This window comes from Oncorhynchus clarkii, chromosome 12 (assembly GCF_045791955.1).
Source record: "Oncorhynchus clarkii lewisi isolate Uvic-CL-2024 chromosome 12, UVic_Ocla_1.0, whole genome shotgun sequence".
NCBI classification, from domain to species: domain Eukaryota; kingdom Metazoa; phylum Chordata; class Actinopteri; order Salmoniformes; family Salmonidae; genus Oncorhynchus; species Oncorhynchus clarkii.
The window spans coordinates 50,294,251-50,317,563 of NC_092158.1; the positions used below are offsets into that span (position 1 = coordinate 50,294,251).

Genomic DNA, 23,313 nt, shown 5'->3' on the forward strand with positions numbered 1-23,313 from the left:
GTTGTACCTTGTTTTGCTGCTGCCATGTTGTATTGTCATGTGATGCTGCCTTGTTGTCTTAGGTCTCTTTATGTAGTGTTGTGTTGTCTCTCTTGTTGTGATGTGTGTTTTGTCCTATATTTGTATTGTATTGTTTTTTTTTAAATCCCAGGCCCCTGTCCCCGCAGAAGACCTTTTACTTGTTGGTAGGCCGTCATTGTAAATAAGTAGACTAGACCGATTTGTCTAGTTAAATAAAGGTTAAATACATAAAAAAAAATAGCACCTTAAGTTGAAATAAGTAACGATTTGTGCGCAGTATTTGTCCATTATGTGAGCATTTATATAATGGACAAATGTGTGTGCCGTTTATATTTTCTCCTACACTTTATGTGCAGTACTATTAAGAAAGTTGTTGTGGAGTGTACAGACGTGCACGTATCATTCACAGTGTATAAGTGTGAACGTGTGTGATGCTCCATTGGTTGCAGGGCTGCATTAGCCATTCTTTTTGCTCCTGCCGATGAAACCAGTGTGGTTGGATTTAAGCCCTGCCCTGCTCAGTGGCCCACTTTCTATCTCTCCCAGTACTACGCTCCCTCACCACCCCACCCCCTACTCGTGTCGCATGGCCCAGGCTCGTGATGCCTCTACTTGGCCACAGCTCTGAGCATGCCGCAGTACAGCACAGACCCAGATCTCGCTCTCCTCCTGCTGCTACGCTCCTGCACTCTCTAAGCTCACTTCTCTGAGTCTAATTGATGAAATACGATCCGATCACAGCTCCCAGCTAGCTTCTTCTTGTATAATTCCTATCAAGACACTCAAGACACAATGAAGGGTGCCTTGATGGGAAAAGTAAGCCCCACTATAAATGAATTATTTTTCTACATTTTCCATTTACCGAATGGTGGCCATAATCCCCATTTTTCCCAGTCCATAGACTACCCCTCTTATTAAAGAGCACCTTTATACCAAGTCTCCACAGCCTTATGGTTTTTACCCATTCAAGTGCAGCAGCTCATTGTTTTTAATTGCCTCATGTGTCATGAGTTCATATCCCCGAGCTGACAAGGTACAAATCTGTCGTTCTGCCCCTGAACAGGCAGTTAACCCACTGTTCCTAGGCCGTCATTGAACATAAGAATTTGTTCTTAACTGACTTGCCTAGTTAAATAAAGGTAAAAAAGGCGTAAGGTGCCTTAAAGCCACAGTTAAACTGACTACAACCACTCTTCAGCTGCTTCTGTAGCCAGCTTGAGTGAAATATTGAAATCAAACATCAACTTAAATGTCTAATGTATCACAGACCCATACATTTGAGGCCCATTCACCGTCTTTGTAGGCCACAAGTAGATTTCATATTGTGCTTTACATTAACAAACTGTTATTTCAAGTATTGTTTGTCTAATCTAATTTAAACAGAGCAGAGATAGTGACACTGTCACGATCGTCTGAATGAATGGACCAAAGCGCAGCGTACTTAGAGTTCCACGTGTTTAATAAATATGAAACTCACCAAAAACAATACAGAAGAAAATGAAACGTGACGTTCTGGGCTGCTCACAGGCAGCTACACAAAAACAAGATCCCACAAAAACCCAGTGGGAAAAGGCTGCCTAAATATGATCCCCAATCAGAGACAACTGCTGCCTCTGATTGGGAACCATACCAGGCCAACATAGAAATTAAAAAACTAGACTACCCACCCATGTCACACCCTGACCTAACCAAAATAGAGAATAAAAAGGATCTCTAGGGTCAGGGCGTGACAGACACTGACTGTAGATGCAGTTGAGATCCGCTATCCCATGGCTGAGGCTGGTCTTGAGGGTATCTCCGCAGCCTGCAGCACATACAGTGAGCTCCAAAAGTATTGGGACAGTGACAAATGTTCTTGTTGTTTTGGCTCTGTATTCCACGTCTTTAGATTTCAAAATTATACAATGACTATGAGGTTAAACCCAGAGACCACCAAAGAAAACCCTTATTTCCAATACAAACTGAAGAGATTAAATCAGAAGATCATACAAATTATTGTAAAATGAAATAGAAGAAAAAAATATATATATATATTTTTACAAATCCTTATGCTTTCTTTGAAGACCCAGAAGGCCCTCACACTTCCCCACAGCATATACAGTAAGTGAATTTGTTCCAATACTTTTAGTCCCCTAAAATGGGAGGGACTATGAAAAAAACTGGTGTAATTTCTAAATGGTTCACCTGATACGGATGAAAATACCCTCAATTTAAAGTTGACAGTCTGCACTTTAACATCATAGCAATTGTACTATTTCAAATGCAAAGTGCTGTAGTACAGAGCCAAAACATGTGTTACACCACCCCAGCATGGCTATGAATCACAGCCCCAATGCTATTCTACATCTCCCTCTCTGTCTCCCCACTCATTTCATGCTATTCCTGTCTGAATAGATAGTCTGTCCTGAGGGGTGCTTTCTCCTGCTGGGGGCTCATTTAATTACGGCTGCATCCCACATCCCAAATGGCACCCTATTCCCGGGCTCTGGTCAAAAGTAGTGCCCTATGTAAGGAATACGGTGCCATTTGGGACGCATCCTACATTTGTTGAGCCGTGTCACAGTATCAAAGCCAGCCAAGCATGCTGTCAGCTGCAGAGGCACACAGATTGGCAGCCATTCAGGGCCAAACGCGTGCTCAATTTCTGTCAGCTATACATCTCCCCAATTGGTCTGACAGAAACACAGAAGGATTTGGCAGACAGCAGGCGTGACCTGTCGTTACTATTTGCAGCGACTGAATCAGCAAGTCCTTGTGCGTCTACCTTACAGAGCGCCTACCTGGGCATTGAGGACAAACTTAGAATAATAATAATAAATCCCATTTAGCCAACGAGGCAATTTATAGATTTATACTGCGATAACTTTGTCTGTGAGGTGTAAATGTACTTATTTGGTTATTTTATAACACCTTTGTACAGTATGTGATGGTTAGTGCTGAGTTATTTTACCGAATTGTGGAAAAGTACTCAATGAAAGATACCTTAATAGAAAATGACTCAAGTAAAAGTGCAAGTCACCCAGTAAAATACTACCTGAGTAAAAGTTTTCAAAAATTGGTGTTAAATATACTTACAGTGCCTTGCAAAAGTATTCGGCCCCCTTGAACTTTGCGACCTTTTGCCACATTTCAGGCTTCAAACATAAAGATATAAAACTGTATTTTTTTTGTGAAGAATCAACAACAAGTGGGACACAATCATGAAGTGGAACGACATTTATTGGATATTTCAAACTTTTTTAACAAATCAAAAACTGAAAAATTGGGCGTGCAAAATTATTCAGCCCCTTTACTTTCAGTGCAGCAAACTCTCTCCAGAAGTTCAGTGAGGATCTCTGAATGATCCAATGTTGACCTAAATGACTAATGATGATAAATACAATCCACCTGTGTGTAATCAAGTCTCCGTATAAATGCACCTGCACTGTGATAGTCTCAGAGGTCCGTTAAAAGCGCAGAGAGCATCATGAAGAACAAGGAACACACCAGGCAGGTCCGAGATACTGTTGTGAAGAAGTTTAAAGCCGGATTTGGATACAAAAAGATTTCCCAAGCTTTAAACATCCCAAGGAGCACTGTGGAAGAAAACCTGATGGAGTCTGCAAAAGACCTGAGACTGGGACGGAGATTTGTCTTCCAACAAGACAATGATCCAAAACATAAAGCAAAATCTACAATGGAATGGTTCAAAAATAAACATATCCAGGTGGTAGAATGGCCAAGTCAAAGTCCAGACCTGAATCCAATCCAGAATCTGTGGAAAGAACTGAAAACTGCTGTTCACAAATGCTCTCCATCCAACCTCACTGAGCTCGAGCTGTTTTGCAAGGAGGAATGGGAAAAAATGTCAGTCTCTCGATGTGCAAAACTGATAGAGACATACCCCAAGCGACTTACAGCTGTAATCGCAGCAAAAGGTGGCGCTACAAAGTATTAACTTAAGGGGGCTGAATCATTTTGCACGCCCAATTTTTCAGTTTTTGATTTGTTAAAAAAGTTTGAAATATCCAATAAATGTCGTTCCACTTCATGATTGTGTCCCACTTGTTGTTGATTCTTCACAAAAAAATACAGTTTTATATCTTTATGTTTGAAGCCTGAAATGTGGCAAAAGGTCGCAAAGTTCAAGGGGGGCGAATACTTTCGCAAGGCACTGTATATGTATATATATATATATATATACACACACACACACACTCGTGGTGGTGGGAACATGTCTTTATCTGAATACAGCTGTGTCGACCCTTTGGGAAGAATTCAACTTGGTTAAGCTTCTCTAGTGTCCATGCGTTATTTACTCTGAAAATTAGAACCTAACAACACACACCGCCTGAGTTCCTGCCTAGCAACAGAGATGTATTGGCCGTCTAGATGTGGAAGGAGGACACTCCGCCTAATAGGAGGGTATAAATACTTGTGCTGGTGGGAACATGTCTTTGTCTTTTCAGCTGTTTGACCCAGTGGGTGAATAAACTTGGTTTGAGCTTTGACTAGTCTGTTAGAAGCACAAAATGGCAAAGTTGGGTTTGAGCTTGCAAGAAGGCAGCCATACAGTACGGAGCCATCTCCAATGTTTAGCTAGTAAATTTGACTTCAATTAAAACTAACCCTGTAAATTCAGGAAGTAAACTGAAATACCTATTCAATCATTTAAAAAAGGCTTAATTCAAATTACTTCCTGAACTGACTGACTTCAATTTTAATTGACCCCAACCCTGTTAACTATCAGGGCCACCCTCTGAATTAAAGAGCCACTGAACATGCTGATTGACACGTGTGTTTATCTGTTGCTCATTAGAAAAAATTGATTTCAGTCTTGGAGGTGTTTCTCCTGACCTATTCTTGACGTTTGGATAATGTTTGCCCCCCATGAGACACTGTAGTTCCCACGCCCCAAGAAGTCTCGACCATTGTTACCCTCCCTTCCAGGATGGCTACAAGACACTCCCCCACCCTCCCTTCAGCAAATCAGATCACAACTCTGCTCTGCATTCTGCTCCTCCCATACTATAGGCAGAAACTCAAATAGGAAGTACCCGTGCTAAGGTCTATTCAACGCTGATCTGACCAATCAGAATCCATGCTTCAAGATTATTTTGATCACGTGGGCAGGGAAATGCTCCGGGTAGCCTCTGAGAATGGCATTGACGTATACACGGACAGTGACTGAGTTCTGTGGCTATACACGGACAGTGACTGAGACTGTGACTATTAAAACCTACCCAAACCAAAAAACGTGGATAGATGGCAGCATTCGCACAAAACTGAAAGTGTGAACCACCACATTTAACCACAGCAAGGTGACTGGGAATATGGTCAATACAAACAGTATAATTATTTATTCCATCCGTAAGGCAATCAAACAGGCAAAAGTTCAGTACAGAAACAAAGTGGAGTAGTAATTCAACGGCTCAGACATGAGAAGTATGTGGCAGGGTCTATAGACAATCACGGATTGCAAAGGAAAAAGCAGAAACGTCGTAGACACCCACGTCTTGCTCCCGGACAAGCTAAACACCTTCTTCGCCCACTTTGAGGATAACACAGTGCCACCGACGTGGTCCGCTCCCAAGGACTGTTGTCTCTCGTTCTCTGTGGCCGACATGAGTAAGACATTTAAGCTTGTTAACCCTCGCAAGGCTACCGGTCAAGACAGTATCCCTAGCCGCGTCATCAGAGCATGCACAGACCAGCTGGCTGGAGTGTTTACGGACATATTCAATCTCTCCCTATCCCAGTCTCCACTTGCTTCAAGATTCCTGTACCCAAGAAAGCAAAGGTAAGTGAATTAAATTACTATCGCCCCGTAGCACTCACTTCTGTCATCGTGAAGTGCTTTGAGAGGCTAGATAAAGATCATATCAGCTCTACCTTAACTGACACCCAAGAACCAATTCAATTTGCATACCGCCTCAAGAGATCCACAGACGATGCAATCGCCATCGCACTGCACACTGCCCTATCACATCTGGACAAGAGGAATACATACAGTTGAAGTCGGAAGTTTACATATACCTTAGCCAAATACATTTCAACTCAGTTTTTCAATATTCCTGATAATTAATCCTAGTAAAATTCCCTGTCTTAGGTCAGTTAGGATCACCAATTTATTTTAAGAATGTGAAATGTCAGAATAATAGTAGAGAGAATTATTTCAACTTCTATTTCTTTCATCACATTCCCAGTGGGTCAGAAGTTTACATACACTCAATTAGTATTTGGAAGCATTGCCTTTAAATTGTTTAACTCGGGTCAAACATTTCGGGTAACCTTCCACAATCATCCCACATTAAGTTGGGTAAATTTTGGCCCATTCCTCCTGACAGAGCTGGTGTAACTGAGTGAGGTTTGTAGGCCTCCTTGCTCACACACGCCTTTTCAGTTTTGTCCACCAATTTTCTATGGGATTGAGGTCAGGGCTTTGTGATGGCCACTCCAATATCTTGAGTTTGTTGTCCTTAAGCCATTTTGCCGCAACTTTGGAAGTATGCTTGGGGTCATTGTCCATTTGGAAAACCCATTTGCGACCAAGCTTCAACTTCCTGACTAATGTCTTGAGATTTTGCTTCAATATATCCACATAATTTGCCACCCTCATGATGCCATCTACTTTGTGAAGTGCACTAGTACCTCCTGCAGCAAAGCACCCCCACGACATGATGCTGACACCACATGCTTCACGGTTGGGATGGTGTTCTTCGGCTTGCAAGCCTCCCCCTTTTTCCTCCAAACATAACGAAGGTCATTATGGTCAAACAGTTCTATTTTTTTTTCATCAGACCAGAGGACATTTCTCCAAAAAGTAGTCTGGCTAGTCTGGCTTTTTCATGGCGGTTTTGGAGCAGTGGCTTCTTCCTTTCTGAGCGGCCTTTCAGGTTATGTCGATATAAGACTCGTTAAACTGTGGCAATAGATACTTTTGTACCGGTTTCCTCCAGCATCTTCACAAGGTCCTTTGCTATTGTTCTGGGATTGATTTGCACTTTTCACACCAAAGTACGCTCATCTCTAGGAGACAGAACGCATCTCCTTCTTGAGTGGTATGACGGCTGCGTGGTCCCATGGTGTTTATACTTGCGTACTATTGTATGTACAGATGAACGTGGTGCCTTCAGGCGTTTGGAAATTGCTCCCAAGGATGAACCAGACTTGTGGAGGGCTACAATTGTTTTCGGAGGTCTTGGCTGATTTCTTTTGATTTTACCATGATGTTAAGCAAATACATCCACAGGTACACCTCCAATTGACTCAAATTATGTCAATTAGCCTATCAGAAGCTTCTAAAGCCATGACATAATTTTCTGGAATTTTCCAAGATGTTTAAAGTCACAGTCAATTTAGTGTATGTAAACTTCTGACCCACTGCAATTGCTTGTACTAATATTTATATATTTCTTAATTGCATTATTTAACTTTTAGATGTATGTGTATTGTTGTGAATTTTTAGATACTACTGCCCTGATGGAGCTAGGAACACAGGCATTTCACTACACCCTCAATAACATCTGCTAAATATGTGTATATGACCAATAACATTTGATAGGCTTCCGTGTCTATTTCACTTCGTCAAAATCCCCAGAATGAATCTAAGATAACTGTAATAAATGTTTGCATTTTTGCATAAATGTAAATCTAACTAAGGTGCTTGGTGCTGTATTTCTCAAGTAAAAAAAATGTGCAACGTGTTGTCTTATGTAAACAGTCGGAGCTGCTGGGCAGGTCTATCTCACTGTCCGTGCTATTGGATAGAGAGCAATCACAGCAGCTGTTCACACCGTGTTAGTGGGCAAATAGACATTGTCAAATCAAAACTCAACCGCAATTTACCCGGTGTGACGCACGGATTTTATGGCCAAAATTATCCTATTTACACTTTGTAGTCTTTACACTTTACACTTTGTCATTTTGACACTGGAATAACTGTTTTTGACGCATATTGATGCCACATAGGCCATTTCTCAAAGGGATCTGTTGCTTTTTAGAGGCAGTCGCTATTTTTTTTTAAAATCCAGTGTGCTTTAAAACAAAATCTCAAACCATCTTTTACATGCTCAACGGTATGTAACTTTAAACTAGGACACTACTTTATAAAGACAGAATCAGACTGCATTAAAAAAAAAGTGTTAAGCATTTTTTTTATATACAAAAACGTGAAGATTAAAAGATATATTTAAATTATTTGGCACTCTAGTACTGATCTATTATGCATTCTGTCCCAGTTACGGAACACATCAAGACAAATTCGATTGATGTGGTCGGATACATTTGAATAAAGTGGCTTGCAGTTGGTCTTAGTTTCTCTTGTAGTGATGAGCGTCTAGACTTTCTTGTCTTGGAAAGCTGATTACAGGTTTGAAACATCTTTTCTCCACATGGTCGGCTAAGTCATTTCTTGTTGCTCTGAATTTGCCTGGACATTGAGCCAATCAACTCGCAGCCCATGTAGGATATTGCTTGGAGTAACACGTATGCCATGTGTCAGAGTAAATGCAAATTCACGACATCAAACACTCTACTTCTCTCCTTTAGTAGAAGCTTTATTGGAAACTCCATCACCCCCCCCCCCCCCTCCCCCCACCCCACGTCGTAACAGCACGTGTCCTTCCACTCGAGGTGTTATAGAATATAGACAGTGGTTCAGTGCTACAACAAACTCCTCTTGAAGGGAGGCTCCTTCCTTTGGAAAGGGAGCGCTGTTTTAATGTGGATGTTAAGTGTGTGAGTGTGTGAGTGTGTGAGTGAGTGAGTGAGTGAGACAGAGATTTTCAGGTTAAGCACCCACTCAGAAAAATCAACTGCCTTGCAGAAAACATCTCACTGAAAAAACCCGAATGAAAACCATCTGCAACCACTACTGATGTAATACCACAGTGATATACCAACTTCCAAAATTAAAATAACTAGATCAAAGAATAAACAATTTTGTGAAACCCTGAAATAGCTAGTTTGTTGTCTTAAGCTGAATTGATTGTTCAGAGCCGCGATAGTCTGGTCCATTATTACATACATATAAGATTAAAGGACGAAGCGGAAAAAACTACAAAGGTCGTAAAGGTACAAAACCTGACTATGCCACGCTTCAGTATATCGTCACATGCATCTCAAATATACCGCCAGATCAAACATAGTGCTACAACACAACACAGTTGAAAGAATGGACTTGAGTGGAGGACAGCATTGGACCAAAACAGCTGGGTCAAAGGAATTAGGAAGGGAGGTGCGTGGGGGGGGGGGGGGGGGGGGGGGCTTGTAATCCCCAAAGCAATCAATTCCATCAACTTGTAACGTCGTCTAGAAATGCTTTTGAGTTTCCATACAAAACGGGGTGGATTGAAGTGACGAGACTCTACTTGTAATACTACTGGCGTCTAGTAGGAAGGGATGTAATTACCGTAAGAAGGAAAAACCATCCAACCTGTTTATGTCCTCTTCCCCGAGTAGTTGGTTTGGGAGGGGGGAGTACCTTCCGGGGGAGATGGGCATGGGGGGGAGACTGCACTTGTATTCCAGAGTGCCGTTGTTTCCCACGGAAGAGATATGATTTTCCATTGCTGGAGAGAACGCTTGAAAGAAACAACAAGGGTGTACACAGCACTTCAGACTTGACATTACTAACCTACCAATCAATAAAATTAATGTAGTTTGGAGGCCCACACACTAATGTTTTGGAATTTAAGTTTACATGGCAAGGGAGAAAGGTTAAATAAGTACTACGTAGCAAACACAATGCACTCTAAAACAATCCCAACTCATAACGTTCTTGTGAAGACTCTGTATCTAAACTCAGGGATAATGAACAAGCATACCGCATCAGTGTGAATGAAACACATTCATTTGCGAAGTGAAAGAAGAATGTCCAGGTCTACAACAGCAGAGGTTGCTCACATCATTTGTAACTCAAATGCTGCCCTCTTGTACACAACTCGGACGACAAACTAAAGTTACGTCTCTGTAAGGCGGTTTCACAGACACAGACTAAGACTAGTGCTGGACTAAGAACTTTTATTGAAGAACCTCCATTGAGCATGCATTTTAGTCCAGGTCTAAACGTCATCTGTGTCTGGGAAACTGGCCAAACGGGTGGGTAGAGGGGTGAAAAAGAGGTGACAAACTCACAGTGCGTGATATCAGGTGGCCCATAGGGATCTGATAAGTAAACACTGGTGGGCTTGCCCACCTTCAGGTAGACAACGTCAGACGTGTTCTTCAGTATGGCTACTGCCTCCTCGTGGGAGACCTCTTCCAGAGTGTAGTTGTTCACCTGTGTGCATGGAGAAAATCTCAGGCATAACGTAAGAAAGTTAAAGGGTGACTGCACTTCCTGATTTGGCCTCGTTTTAAGATTTGGTTCATTAAATCATCCACTTTTACAAAGTAATTCACTTAAAAAGGCCCAAATACATTAAATACCCTATCCATAACAGATTTAAATAGAACTTGAATCAAACAAATGAACACAATATTATCCAATCCAACAGGGTGCTATTTTTATTGGACCAATATTAGTCCTGGCAGCTACTGTTTATTTGATCTGTACTGTGTTTTGAGAGAGATTTCGGCCATGACTGAATTAAAATGTGAGTTGGTTTCGGGGTGTGGTTTGATGTGGGAGTCCCTTGTGTCTGTTCGCAGGTGGGAAGATTTACCTAAATTATTTTGCCAATTAGCTTCATCCGGCTGGTGTGCAACTCTGGCAAAGTTGTATACACTTTCGATAGCCAATCTCAGGGAATAGTTAGGGACCGTCAATAAATTGCAGAGTGTAAATGGGACAATATTTTCATGTTGCATATATTTTAGTTATCTCATTAAAGGCTTTCAATATTGGTAAATGAATATCTACAATTTATAGTTGGTTTAAAATATTGTCCTATGTACATTGTAGTCAATCTATGTAGTCAATTATTTTTGTGACTCACAGCAATGCCACATAAGCCATTCTCAAAGCGTGAAGTTGCTTTTAAGGGGCAGTCGCTCTTTAAACCTTACGTTCCACCCCTTTAATGCCAGACTGACATGGTGCTGCCAAGTGCAGCCTGCCAAATGCAGATCAGGATCCTCCAGAGCTGGAGGCAGCAGGAAGGTAGCTAGTTGAATTTAACTGTGGTTAAGCAACTTACTTGCTACAACACTATAACAACACTATAACAGATTTCTGTAGTTGTGATGAAGTTGGCCGTTACCTCGTACACATCAAAAAGATTTCATGAAGACAGGAACAATTTTACAAAAAAAATATAATTTATTTGAATAAATAGATAGATACAACAACAGGTTAAAATCAGACGAAGAGCTAACAGGCTAAAACTAGGATTAAAAGAAAAAACAGGTAAGAGCATAAAATCTAGCAAACATGCTCTCCTCTATCCTTGCTTCCAACTAAAAATACATTTATGCTTGATCCATAAATGCGTTCCAAAAGGTCCGTACGGAGGGTGTGATCCAATTGCGGAGGCCAAATCAAGCTTTATACTGCATCGCTGTGCACTTCCCAAATTGCGTAACAATGCAGAGTGCTCCGTATGGCTACGTATATCTCCTCATTGACATGATTGTTTGACGGTAGGTGGGGGCGGTACGTCCTGTATAAACATAAACTCACTTCCTTGACAACAGCTCTGCCAGGCGCTAGATGTAAGAATGCCCTGACATAGAAAGACACTGCATCGCAGTAAATGCTGTACGGCGAATGCAGACGCCGGGATGAGCATAAATCGTCTTTAACACGGCCACTCTCCTATTCACCTTAGTACACCTGAATGTAATCAACTCAAATTGGTGAGAGGGGCCTACAATTAAACTATCAGCCAGTCCTGAATTAACACACATATTCTTCAAACATTAAATTGGCACACTTAACTATGGCAGGATATGATATTACTGAAAACAGGGCCCTTTAACAAATAAACATGTACACATTCATACACACAATGGGGAATATATGGGTCTCTGTTTATACAGTAAATTAGTTTGTTAGTGTAATTATACTGCATAACCTTCATAACACATGTATTTAACATCCTTCGTAAGGAGTTTTCAAAATAAAAGTCCCATTGAATAGATCTTAATTTATGCATTATACAACATAAATCTATATTTTACTGTCACAGTACCCAACCTTCTTACACACTACTCACTATTTCGTTGCACAATGGATAAATAAAGCTACATTTTATTTTCAAAACTCCTTATGAATGATGTTTAATAAATGTGTTATGAAGGTTCTTACGCAGTATAACACTTTGACAGTACAGTATGGTCCACCTATGGGGGGATGAGGACAGGGCAGGGTAGGGGTAGTGAAGCTAAAGTAACTTACCATAAGCAGCCTGTCTCCAACCTGCAAGCGCTGGTCCTTCTGTGCTGCACCGCCATCTATGATCTTAGTTACATAGATGCTGTTGTCCCCCGGGATGTGCTGGTTGCCCACCCCTCCTGCGATGCTAAAGCCCAGCCCTGAGGAGAAATAGACGTGGGGTGGAGGTTACAAAAAGGTATTGTGGCCTAGTGTGGTCTAGTGGTCTAGGCTGCGGCCTCTGGATCACAAGCACAAGCCACTTACATCCAGTAACAGTTTATTAGGTACAACACCCCATTCACGAAAATGGATTGCTCCTACAGACAGCATTCAGTTACTGTTCGACTGAACGTTGGAATGGGCAACACGAGGGACCTAAGCAACTTCGAATGCTGTATGGTCGTCGGTACCAGGCGCGACAGATCCCTCCTGGGCTTTTCATGACGACAGTGTCTAGTGTTTACCGAGAATGGTGCGGCAAACAAAAACATCAGGTCAGCGGCAGGACTGTGGGCGAAAACAGCTCGTTGATGAGGTCGAAGGAGAATGGCAAGAATCGTGCAAGCTACCAGGCGGACTACAAACGGCATCTCAGAACGGCATCTCCAACACTGGACAATTGAGGTGTGGAAAAACATTGCCTGGAACATGACATCGAGTTCAGTTTACTTGAGTGGCCTGCCCAGTTCCCAGACCTCAACCCAATAGAGCATCTTTGAGATGAGATGGAACGGGCTGTTCACAGCATGAATGTACTGCCGTCCAATTTGCAGCAACTGCATGATGCCATCGCGTCAGCATGGACCAACATCCATGTGGAATGTATCCGACCCAGATTTCAGACTGTTCTGGAGGCAAAGAGGGGTCCGACCCGGTACTAGATGGGTGTACCTAATAAACTGTTGAGTGAGTGTATATTAGTACACTTCACAGACACCTGAAGCACTGGAAAATAGACTTGAAGGGTAGAAAGATGATTCAGCAAAGAGAGCATTGTGTTTTTGCTGCTTCTGCGGCAAGTATAGCATGTTTCATTGATTACAGTGGGTTTGTCTCAACTCCGGCCAACTGACATGTGAAAAACACATGGGACGCTTATAGTCAGGGTAAGAAAATAGCAGCATCAATTATAGACCAAACGATGTCGCTTTCCAAATCTCCTCTCCTCCCTCATCCATCTCCCAATCTGGGCTATTCACTAGGAGCCAAAAGTGCCCAAAATGAGGAGGGACTAACCTGAACTTAAGATTCCACATTTTTTGTTGGAAAACGTTTTCATTTGCAAAACGTTTTGCCACAGTGTGCCCTAATGAATACACCCATGGATTCACTGCAGCTTTTCCCCAGTGATGACTCATCTCTTTGATATAAATAATGCATCAAAGTTATTTCTTAGTGTGGGGGCTGGGGGGGTGGTACAAACCCCCACTGATAAAAAACGAAATAAAACAAAGCATACTGGATGTGCATGGTTATCCGGTTTACCCTTAAAAATCACTGATACTTACTGAGCAAAAGAGAAAGAAATGAAAACAAGGCGAAAGGAAGTGAGTTGTAGATACAGACAGAGGGATATATTGAGAAAGTAATGATGATGGGGGGGGGGGGGGGGATTGAGACATGGAGAGATGAAAATTGAGACAGAGAGAGATGAAAATTGAGACAGAGAGAGATGAAAATTGAGACAGAGAGAGATGAAAATTGAGATAGAGAGAGATGAAAATTGAGACAGAGAGAGATGAAAATTGAGACAGAGAGAGACGAAAATTGAGACGGAAAGGGAAAGGGAAGTTGTCCAACATGGTGTAATGTAATAACCTTTCACATTTTACCTGAGAGTTCAATCCCCAAAATATGAGATAGATAGAAAGATGAGAGGGAGTGTAAAACAACCTTTTGGTCCTTTGATGAGTTTGATCTCAATGACAGTTTCCAGCATGGGTCTCCTCCGGCGAACGTAGAGGCTGACGATGGAGCCGGCCACCTTCAGTGCCTCCACAGCCTTACTGTGGGACACCTCGGACACGTCGGCATCATTCACCCGCAGGATGCAGTCATTCACTCTGCAAGGAAAAAAAGAGGATGGGAACATGAGCCTCAACCTGGAAAAATAGTATTTGTGCGTGCATGTGCATGTGCGTGTGCGTGCGCGTGCATGTGGCAGGGGGAGTAGAAGGCCCCTGCTGCAGTGTGACCCTTTAACCCCTTCAGGAGAGGCCACAAACATCCATGCCCCCACGTTCAAGAACAGAACTCTCCTGAGGCGCATTGTAAGGGACCAGCTGGGACCCCATGCACACACACACTCAAGCAGAGCGAGAGATTCTGCCTATTTACACACATAAAAGCTGTGTTTCTATGCTTGTGCTCAGCATGATGCCTTGGTCTGCAGTGAGTTCTGTTAATTTGGTGAACACTATATGCATTTACAGCACAACGTCCAAAGTTGAATGGACACTGCAAATTGGCCAGTGTTGATTTATCAGAGTTATATTTCTAGTGTTGATTGAGGAGTTGAATTCACTCAGTGTTCACTGTGTTAACACTCAGTGGTGTCAAATAACCCAAATTGTTGGTGTTAATAACCAGAGCTATTGTTTTACACTGTGGAGAGCCCATCATTAACATATTTTCCAGCATGCTCTACTGCAGGTAGCTTTTTTAGGATTGTTTTTAATGTCTGTGTTTTTGCATGTTCATTGATTGATTGATTAAACTTGTGCTACACAAAGATAAATAACATATAGTTTTCTAACCTAATCCGATCAGTTAGTTAGATGTATTGCACCGTTACTGAAATGGTTGTTCCAGTTTAAATGGTTAAGGTAGTCTCCTTTACCCATTTCCATTATCCTGACAGTCATTCTGAATATCGGTTACGGGTGAATAAAAATTACAACTGTTTGATATCCTAACTCTGTCTGCATTCCAATAGGAATTACTCATCACGTTGCAAGCCCTCATAATGTGACTTGCAGGCCTGATGTGGCCTGTAAATGAGGAGTTTCCTTACACTGAGTTAAGTTAAAACTAGGCCATCAAAGTAAAGCCTTATGATATATGTAATGTAAATTGTCATAGTTTAATTTGAATAATTTTTATGATAATTCCACAACCATGTCTGGGTTACTAAAAAATACATGGTAACTCTACAAATCACTCAAAAAGAAAAGGCACCCTGGGAAATATACAAATTAGGCTTACACCATATACCATTTCATTATATTTCACTCTACTGTAAAATTAAATACTAATTAGTTCACTCCAATGTAGAGTGAAATGCCTGAGTTCACACTTTTGAAAGTGTGAAATTCATTCTGTTGAGTGTGGATGCATATACACCAGATTATGTGAGCGGAGTTGAGCAGTTAGAAATCCCGCTCATCACTCAAATCCCGCGCAATGTCCTTTCTTACCACTCTGACAATAAACATTCCACGCTCACAAAAAAATGAACTGCAGCTCCAAATTCGCTGTGTTCCAATGGCATGTTGTGTTAGCTAATCCAAGTTTAGAATTTTAAAAGGCTAATTGATCATTAGAAAACCCTTTTGCAGCAGCTGAAAACTGTTGTTCTGATTAAAGAAGCAATACAACTGGCCTTCTTTAGACTAGTTGAGCATCTGGAGCACCAGCATTTGTGGGTTTGATTACAGGCTCAAAATGGCCAGAAACAAATACATTTCTTCTGAAACTCGTCAGTCTATTCTTGTTCTGAGAAATGAAGGCTATTCCATGCGAGAAATTGCCAAAAAACTGAAGGACAAAACACACATCACGACAAGAGAGACGACACTGCATAAAGAGAGACCTAAGACAACAACATAGCAAGGCAGCAAATTAGGCATGCTCCGCTCCGATACTCTGATATACACACCGTAAAAGTGTTCAAATTAACACTACAATGAGTTTAACACTTCTGATTTTGCTGGGTTGGTCTGATTTATGATACAGCTGGGTTGTATTCATTAGCGCACACCATAGCAAAACGTTTACACCAAAAAAAGGGATTTTATGCTGAACTTAAAATATCATTGTCACTTTCATCGCCAAATCAACTGAAATCAACATCATATGTGTTTTGATGATACTTCAAGGTGATTTGTCCATTATAAAAGAGAGTGATTGCATCTACCACTTCCATTGATTGTTAGCTAGATGTGGCTAGTCACTCAATCACTCTTGTTTATTTTAAAAAGCCCTTTTTACATCAGCAGTTGTCACAAAGTGCTTTACAGATACCCAGCCTAAACCCCCGAAGAGAAAGCAATGCAATGCAGAAGCTAGCTGAAAAGTGGCTGTTTAAAGAAAAACCAAACCTACTTTCAGGGTGAGGAACCATCTAACATCAAGTTGTAAAATCCTGAACTTCCCCTTTAATTTACCCTGTCATCTTACTAACTATGTGGTACTCTAAGCATCCCAAAAGCCCTGTGTTATGTAGAGTGCTCCCAGAGCAAAGCCTTTGAGTATTTCCTATTTACATTCAGCTAAAACGTAAGAGCAAGAAGATGCTTAGAATAAGTAATGTTAAGCTACAATCCCCCAGACGGTGAAGTGAATAAGTAACCACAAGAGGAGTGTGCCTAACTATAATACTTCAACGATGTCAAAACCCATCATGTCTTCTAGAGTAGGCCTTTTCCACTAATCTCTGTGCACATCTTAAAAACATAATAATAAATTGTATTATGCAAATGAGAAAGTATGTGGTATTCTGGGAAAATATGCCCCTGCAAGAAAATCTCTAAATGGATTTTAAACGTAGAGTCAGTGGTGGACTTAACATCTAAGTGTGTGAAGCTAAACAGAAATTGTATATTTATGTTGGATGTCATTTTGGCTATATTGCTTAATTAACTCAGGAACCACACGTGTGGAAGCACCTGCTTTCAATATACTTTGTATCCCTCATTTACTGACTTTATTTTGGCAGTTACCTGTAGTCTTCTGTATGTAGTACCACATGTGAAATTTATATAGAGGTGTTTAGGGATAGTTTCTGGAATGAATGCAATCCCATGGAGAGTTACCGTTGAACAAAGACAATGCGAACAGAGATCTCTGTAACAAATTGTCAAAGAACAGCTCTCGAAGTAAGATAACATTTCGGGAAAAATCTGAAAACAACCCTTCCAGCTTTTCCGTTATAGGATAAAGCCTTCAAAACATGGCACAAATATACTTAGATCCAATGATAGATGAGAGTCCTCGAGCCACCCATTCTGACAGCATTTATACCAGAGCTTTTTGCCAACTCAATGTCTTCAAGTGAAGATTTCAGTTGTAAAAAGGCTCGATCTATAGCACTCACCTTAACCTGCCATCCTCTGCTGCCGCGCCACCAGAGATGATCTTGGTGATGAAGATCCCTGGGTCATCGCCGACATGGGGGTTATCTGTCCCTCCAGCTATGCTGAAGCCCAACCCTGAGTTCCCCTGTAGAGCATGAGGAACGATGAATAATACATCTAGCAGTAATGTTACACTTCTATTCCTTATATTGCTAACCAGTAAACTATACTAAATTACATCCAACATAAAACATACAATATCTGTTTAGCTTCGTGGGTCACACACTTAAAATGTTAAGTTCATAACTAACAACAATTTAGCGATTGTCTTGCAGGAACATGTTTTCCCAGAATTCAACAAACTATCTAATTTGCATGATACAAGCCCCCAACTTAATAGAAACTGGGACCAATTTAGTATTTTCGAGTACAAGAAATATGTCTGAAAACACGTTTTATAGTGAAATAAATATAATTCCTAAGTATACGATTTGAAAGTGAGGAGAAGTGTAGAGTATACTAGACATACTGTATGTCTGAAAACATACTTTCTTAGAAAAACGTTATATAATGCCCGAATAAACATCTAATACGAGTTCATATTTAGCTTTAAGTTTGAAAAAAGTGAATTGACAATACACATTTATGAACTTCATTTTCGTACGGATTCATTTGTATGGGATAATTTTCACGTTTGCGCTTGACCGCAATGGAGTCCCCAGAAGATGACTTCATAACTATGATACAGAGGCGAAAGCAGAATTCTCAAAGCCAATGTTTCTGTGTACAACAACAAAGCTCTATCATTTTTATGAGCCATATCCCCCTCAATGCGTTTACAAAATGAATGTGGATGCTTTGCTTTGATTGGTTGCAAAATTCCGGGAACTTTCAAGAAATTCACAGTTTCTTCCCAAATCCCAGAAAGATTCCCGGAATTCGGTGGGAATAAGCAGGAAACCAAGATTAACCAGGATTTCTGGAAAATCAGGGAATTCATTGAAAGTTCCTGGAATTTTGCAACCCTAGTAGGGGCATCTCTTGACTAAAAATTCACCCTGTAGGCTGAGCTGACGGACACAGCTCAACCAGGCTGCGATGGAAGTAATGACAGCTAGCTCACTCAAGTGCACACATAATCAAAGCCCATTGGCTAGATAGAGCAATGGAAGTGGAGTGCATAGATAAAGGGTCCTGTGAGGTGAAGCCTGAATACACAGATGCAGAGTCAGCATTAGCCACTCTAAAGCCACCCTGTTTCTTTCTGCTCTTGCCCGTCAAAGGGTGAGCTGTGCAGTGAAGCACCAAATGCTTCAGCCTCCGCTGTTGGATGAATTATCACTTCCTTTGGCTGAACGGACCTTTTCCTATTGTAGTTTATTGTTTCAGGTCACAAGGATCCTTTTTTTTAAGCTGTCAAAATGTAATTCAGCAGCCCAAGCTAAGCCTCTTATTGGCCACTGAGCCTTGGGGATGTTAGCCCTGGCTTTTGTCATGCAAATGCTATGTCCCAATTAAGGGCTGGCACTGCTCAAAATACCCGCAGGACTTGGATGTTTGTGTTACTCTAGCTTGTCTGGCTAAGATCAATTAGCTTTAGTGGAAAGTAAAACGGGCTCCTGTTTAAGTTTGTCAAAGGCACAGTAACCCCAGGCTTTCCTCTTCATGCATCAATTTGAAATAAAAATGGTGACGCAATCACAGTTTGTTATTCTGTTCTTCAGTTTGTGGAGTCATCTAGCTTCTCCGGCAGCTTCAAAATAGTATCAGTCAGCTTCCTGTTTTTTCTATTCCTCCCGTAACAGGTGTATGGGGTCAATATCATTTGAAACATATTGGCCTATTAACTTATCCTGCCTGTCACATTCAACGATTACACTTCCTAGTTTATGAAGCCCTTTATGGGACATGTCTGAGATGAGCATGAGACAGGATATGGCATCCCTCGTTCAATTTAAATGACTGTAATGTCCTCTCCGGGTCATTTTAAATAGAGTTTAAATAGAGTATTTTCAGATCGTGTGTTCATCAACTCACCCGCTCTAGCGTGATTTCTTCAAACTCATATTCAATTTCTGTCCCGTTCACCTGTGGGAAAACAAAATATAAAATAAATGACGTATACCCAGTACATTACTTAGTTTCCTATTTACAGACGTGTGAGCATAGTCAGGGTTGGGTAGGTTACTTTCTAAATGTAATCCGTTAGTTGCTCGTTACCTGTCCAAAATTGTAAACAGTAACGTATCTTTTGGATTACCCAAACTCAGTAATGTTATTTGATTGATTTTAGTTACTTTTAGATTACTTTCCTCTTAAGAGGTATTAGAAGAAGACAAAAATAAATATTCCCAATTGATGGACATCTATAGCAGGATAAATCAATGTTAGAGTTTACATAGCTGGCCATAAATGGATGTTGCATTTGACTTTATGGGTTATGTGGGCTTCTTCTAACCCATTGCTTTCTACTTCAAATAAAATAAAAATACAATTTGGCTATATCCTAACAAAACAAAGTCTGTCAGATCTCCAGTTATTCCAATTAATTGAATACCCCCTGGTCTTCAAGAATATGAATGCCACCTGCTGTATTATAGGCCTAATGGACACTTTGATATCTAGATCATTTGCAGCTGTTTAAGAGTTTTAAAAGTGTATGAGTTTGAGCATGTGTCCGTTAGTACTATGGACAATATTTTTGTATCCGGACAAATTAGATTGAGAACTAAAACCACCACTCATGGTCTTTTTAAATTAAACTCGTTTTTGACAGATTGTGGAGCACAATACCACAGAGGAGTTGAGAAGGGACGAATTCCCTCAAACTTTATTCCATAAGCTGGGATCCACACTATGCACTGGCTGCGTCCACTGGTCGAAAAACAATGATTTACAGGCAGTTCAAAACTTCTTCAATTCAACCATTATTGGGTTAAAATACACCAGCCTGGTCTCTAGACTAGACGTAACATAGTAAACGGAAATCCGGGAGACTCAAATTAGTATAATAAGTTACGTTTGGTATGGTTGCATAAGACAGAAGGTTACTTGCGGTTGGGTTGGGGTCATGGATGGGTGGGTGTTAAACCTAACCTGAATCTCCAACCCTAACCCCTAGCCTAGTTAACGTTAGCCACCTAGCTAGCGTTAGCCAACTAGCCACATAGCTAACGTTAGTAAATTGTAATTCGTAACATATCAATACAAATTTTAATTCGTAACATATCATACGAAATGGATGATGGACATCCACAAATTAACACATACCATACCAAAAGTAACATATCATACTAATTTGAGTATCCAGGGTTTTGGTTTACTATGTTACATCTACCCCTATTTAGATATCAATAATAAGTGATCCATATCGCCCGTAGGCTACACCACTGCTGTCGTCCTTACCTCCAAGCGTATATTCAAATTGAATGTATAATCTTTGGATGCCGACAGCAGTCGCACCATTGGAAGATATAGCTATAGCCTACAAAAGCCTATTCCTGCATTTGGTGTGTCATCATAGTGGTCTCTGATTTGTGGTCAGACTCACTGAGGCGGAACAAACTTAAACTTGTGCCTTTTTTCAATGGAGATTTGAATGTCATTGAGAAAAAAAAATCTGCATATTCTTTCTGAATTTAAAAGTAATCCTGTAAGTGATCATTTATAATCTGATTACAATCTTTTTGCTGGTAATTTAACGGATTACAGTTACAGTTTTTTTGTAATCAGTTACACGTAGCTTGTTACTAACCTAACCTTTGTCATGGTAGTCTTATATTAGTGTCTTCCATTCCTTTATAATAATAATCACTCCCAACATCTGTAACAAAAGTTACGTCTGTCTGGAACATAGGATATCAGGCTTACAAGACAATTCTTCTGACGAGCTGGTCTTTGCATCACTGATTATTTGGACAAATCAATTTCACAGGGACTATTCAAGTTTTAGGTTGATCCCGAACGTACTGTATCTGCTTTCTTTAGCAGTGTAAATATGTAAAAACATCATGTAACAATTTACATAACACATGAACATACCCATAGGACTTGATTCATTTCTAGATCATAGGTCAATCTGATCCTGTCTTGTGCTAGAAAATTCAAGTCCAAGAATTTGCTCAAAGTCCAAGCCACAACATCAACTTCCCCAAATTAAATTTCAAGTCAAATGTTATGTCACATGTGCCGAATACAACACCTTACCGTGAAATGCTTACTTACAAGCCCTTAACAAACAATGCAGTTCAAGAAATAGAGCTAGAGAAAATATTTACCAAATGAACTAAAGAATACAATTAATAGTAACACAATAAAATAACAATAACGAGGTTATATACTCGGATGCCGAGGAGATGCCATACCACGCGGTGATGCAACCGGTCAGGATGCTCTCACTGGTGCAGCTGTATACATTTTTGAGGATCTGGGGCCCCATGGCGAATCTTTTCAGTTTCCTGAGGAGGAAAAGGTGTTGTCATGCCCTCTTCATGATTGTCTTGGTGTGTTTGGACCATGATAGTTTGTTGGTGATGTGGACACCAAGGAACTTGAAACACTCGACCCACTCCACTAAAGCCCCGTTGATGTTAATGGGGGCCTGTTCGGCCCACCTTTTCCTGTAGTCCACGATCAGCTCCTTTGTCTTGCACACGTTGAGGGAGAGGTTGTTGTCCTGGCACCACACTGCCAGGTCTCTGACCTCCTCCCTATAGGCTGTCTCATCGTTGTTGGTGATCAGGCCAACCACTGTTGTGTCATTAGCAAACTTAATGATCGTGTTGGGAGTCGTGCTTTGCCACGCAGTTGTGGGTGAACAGGGAGTACAGGAGGGGACTAAGCACGCACCCCTGTGTGACCCCGTGTTGAGGATTAGTGTGGCAGATGTCTTATTGCCTACCCTTACCACCTGGGGGCAGCCCGTCAGGAAGTCCAGGATCCAGTTGCAGAGGGAGGTGTTTAGTCCCAGGGTCCTTAGCTTAGTGATGAGCTTTGTGGGCATTATGATGTTGAACGCTGAGCTGTAGTCAATGAACAGCATTCTCACATAGGGTTTCTTTTGTCCAGGTGGGAAAGGGCAGTGTGGAGTGTGATTGAATCATTTGTGGATCTGCTGGGGCGGTATGCAAATTGGAGTGGGTCTAGGGTTTTGGGATGATGGTGTTGATGTGAGCCATGACCAGCCTTTCAAAGCCCTTCATGGCTACCGGCATGAGTGCTACGGGTCGGTAGTCATTTAGGAAGGTTATCTTAGCATTCTTGGGCATAGGGACTATGGTGGTCTATTTGAAACATGTAGGTATTACAGACTCGGTCAAGGAGAGGTTGAAAATGTCAGTGAAGACACTTGCCAGTTGGTCAGCGCATGCTCTGAGCACAAGTCCTGGTAATCAGTCTGGCCCTGCGGCCTTGTGAATGTTGACCCGTTAAAATGTCTTACTCACATCGGCTACGGAGGGAGTGATCACACAGTCGTCCAGAACAGCTGGTGCTCTCATGCATGCTTCAGTGTTGCTTGCCTTGAAGTGAGCATAGAAGTAATTTAGCTCATCTGGTAGGCTTGTGTCACTGGGCAGCTCGCGGCTGGGCTTCCGTAATCCGTAATAGTTTGCAAGCCCTGCCACATCCGATGAGCATCAGAGGAGCTGTAATATGATTCAATCTTAGTCCTGTACTGACCCTTGGCTTGTTTGATGGTTC

The 23,313-nt window shown here is 41.3% G+C and overlaps 1 protein-coding gene across 1 annotated transcript in view; it reads right to left on the reverse strand.

Moving 5' to 3' along the window:
* The window catches only part of LOC139422477 (disks large homolog 2-like), a 289,501-nt gene that overhangs the window by 46,461 nt on the left and 219,727 nt on the right, over positions 1–23,313 (reverse strand). Inside the window, exons 8-13 of the mRNA XM_071173643.1 lie at positions 19,651–19,701; positions 17,634–17,758; positions 14,213–14,382; positions 12,341–12,477; positions 10,138–10,282; positions 9,437–9,584 (exon numbers count right to left, since the gene is read on the reverse strand). Of these exons, the coding sequence (XP_071029744.1) occupies positions 9,437–9,584; positions 10,138–10,282; positions 12,341–12,477; positions 14,213–14,382; positions 17,634–17,758; positions 19,651–19,701 (776 nt within the window). The remainder of the gene's footprint in view (positions 1–9,436; positions 9,585–10,137; positions 10,283–12,340; positions 12,478–14,212; positions 14,383–17,633; positions 17,759–19,650; positions 19,702–23,313) is intronic.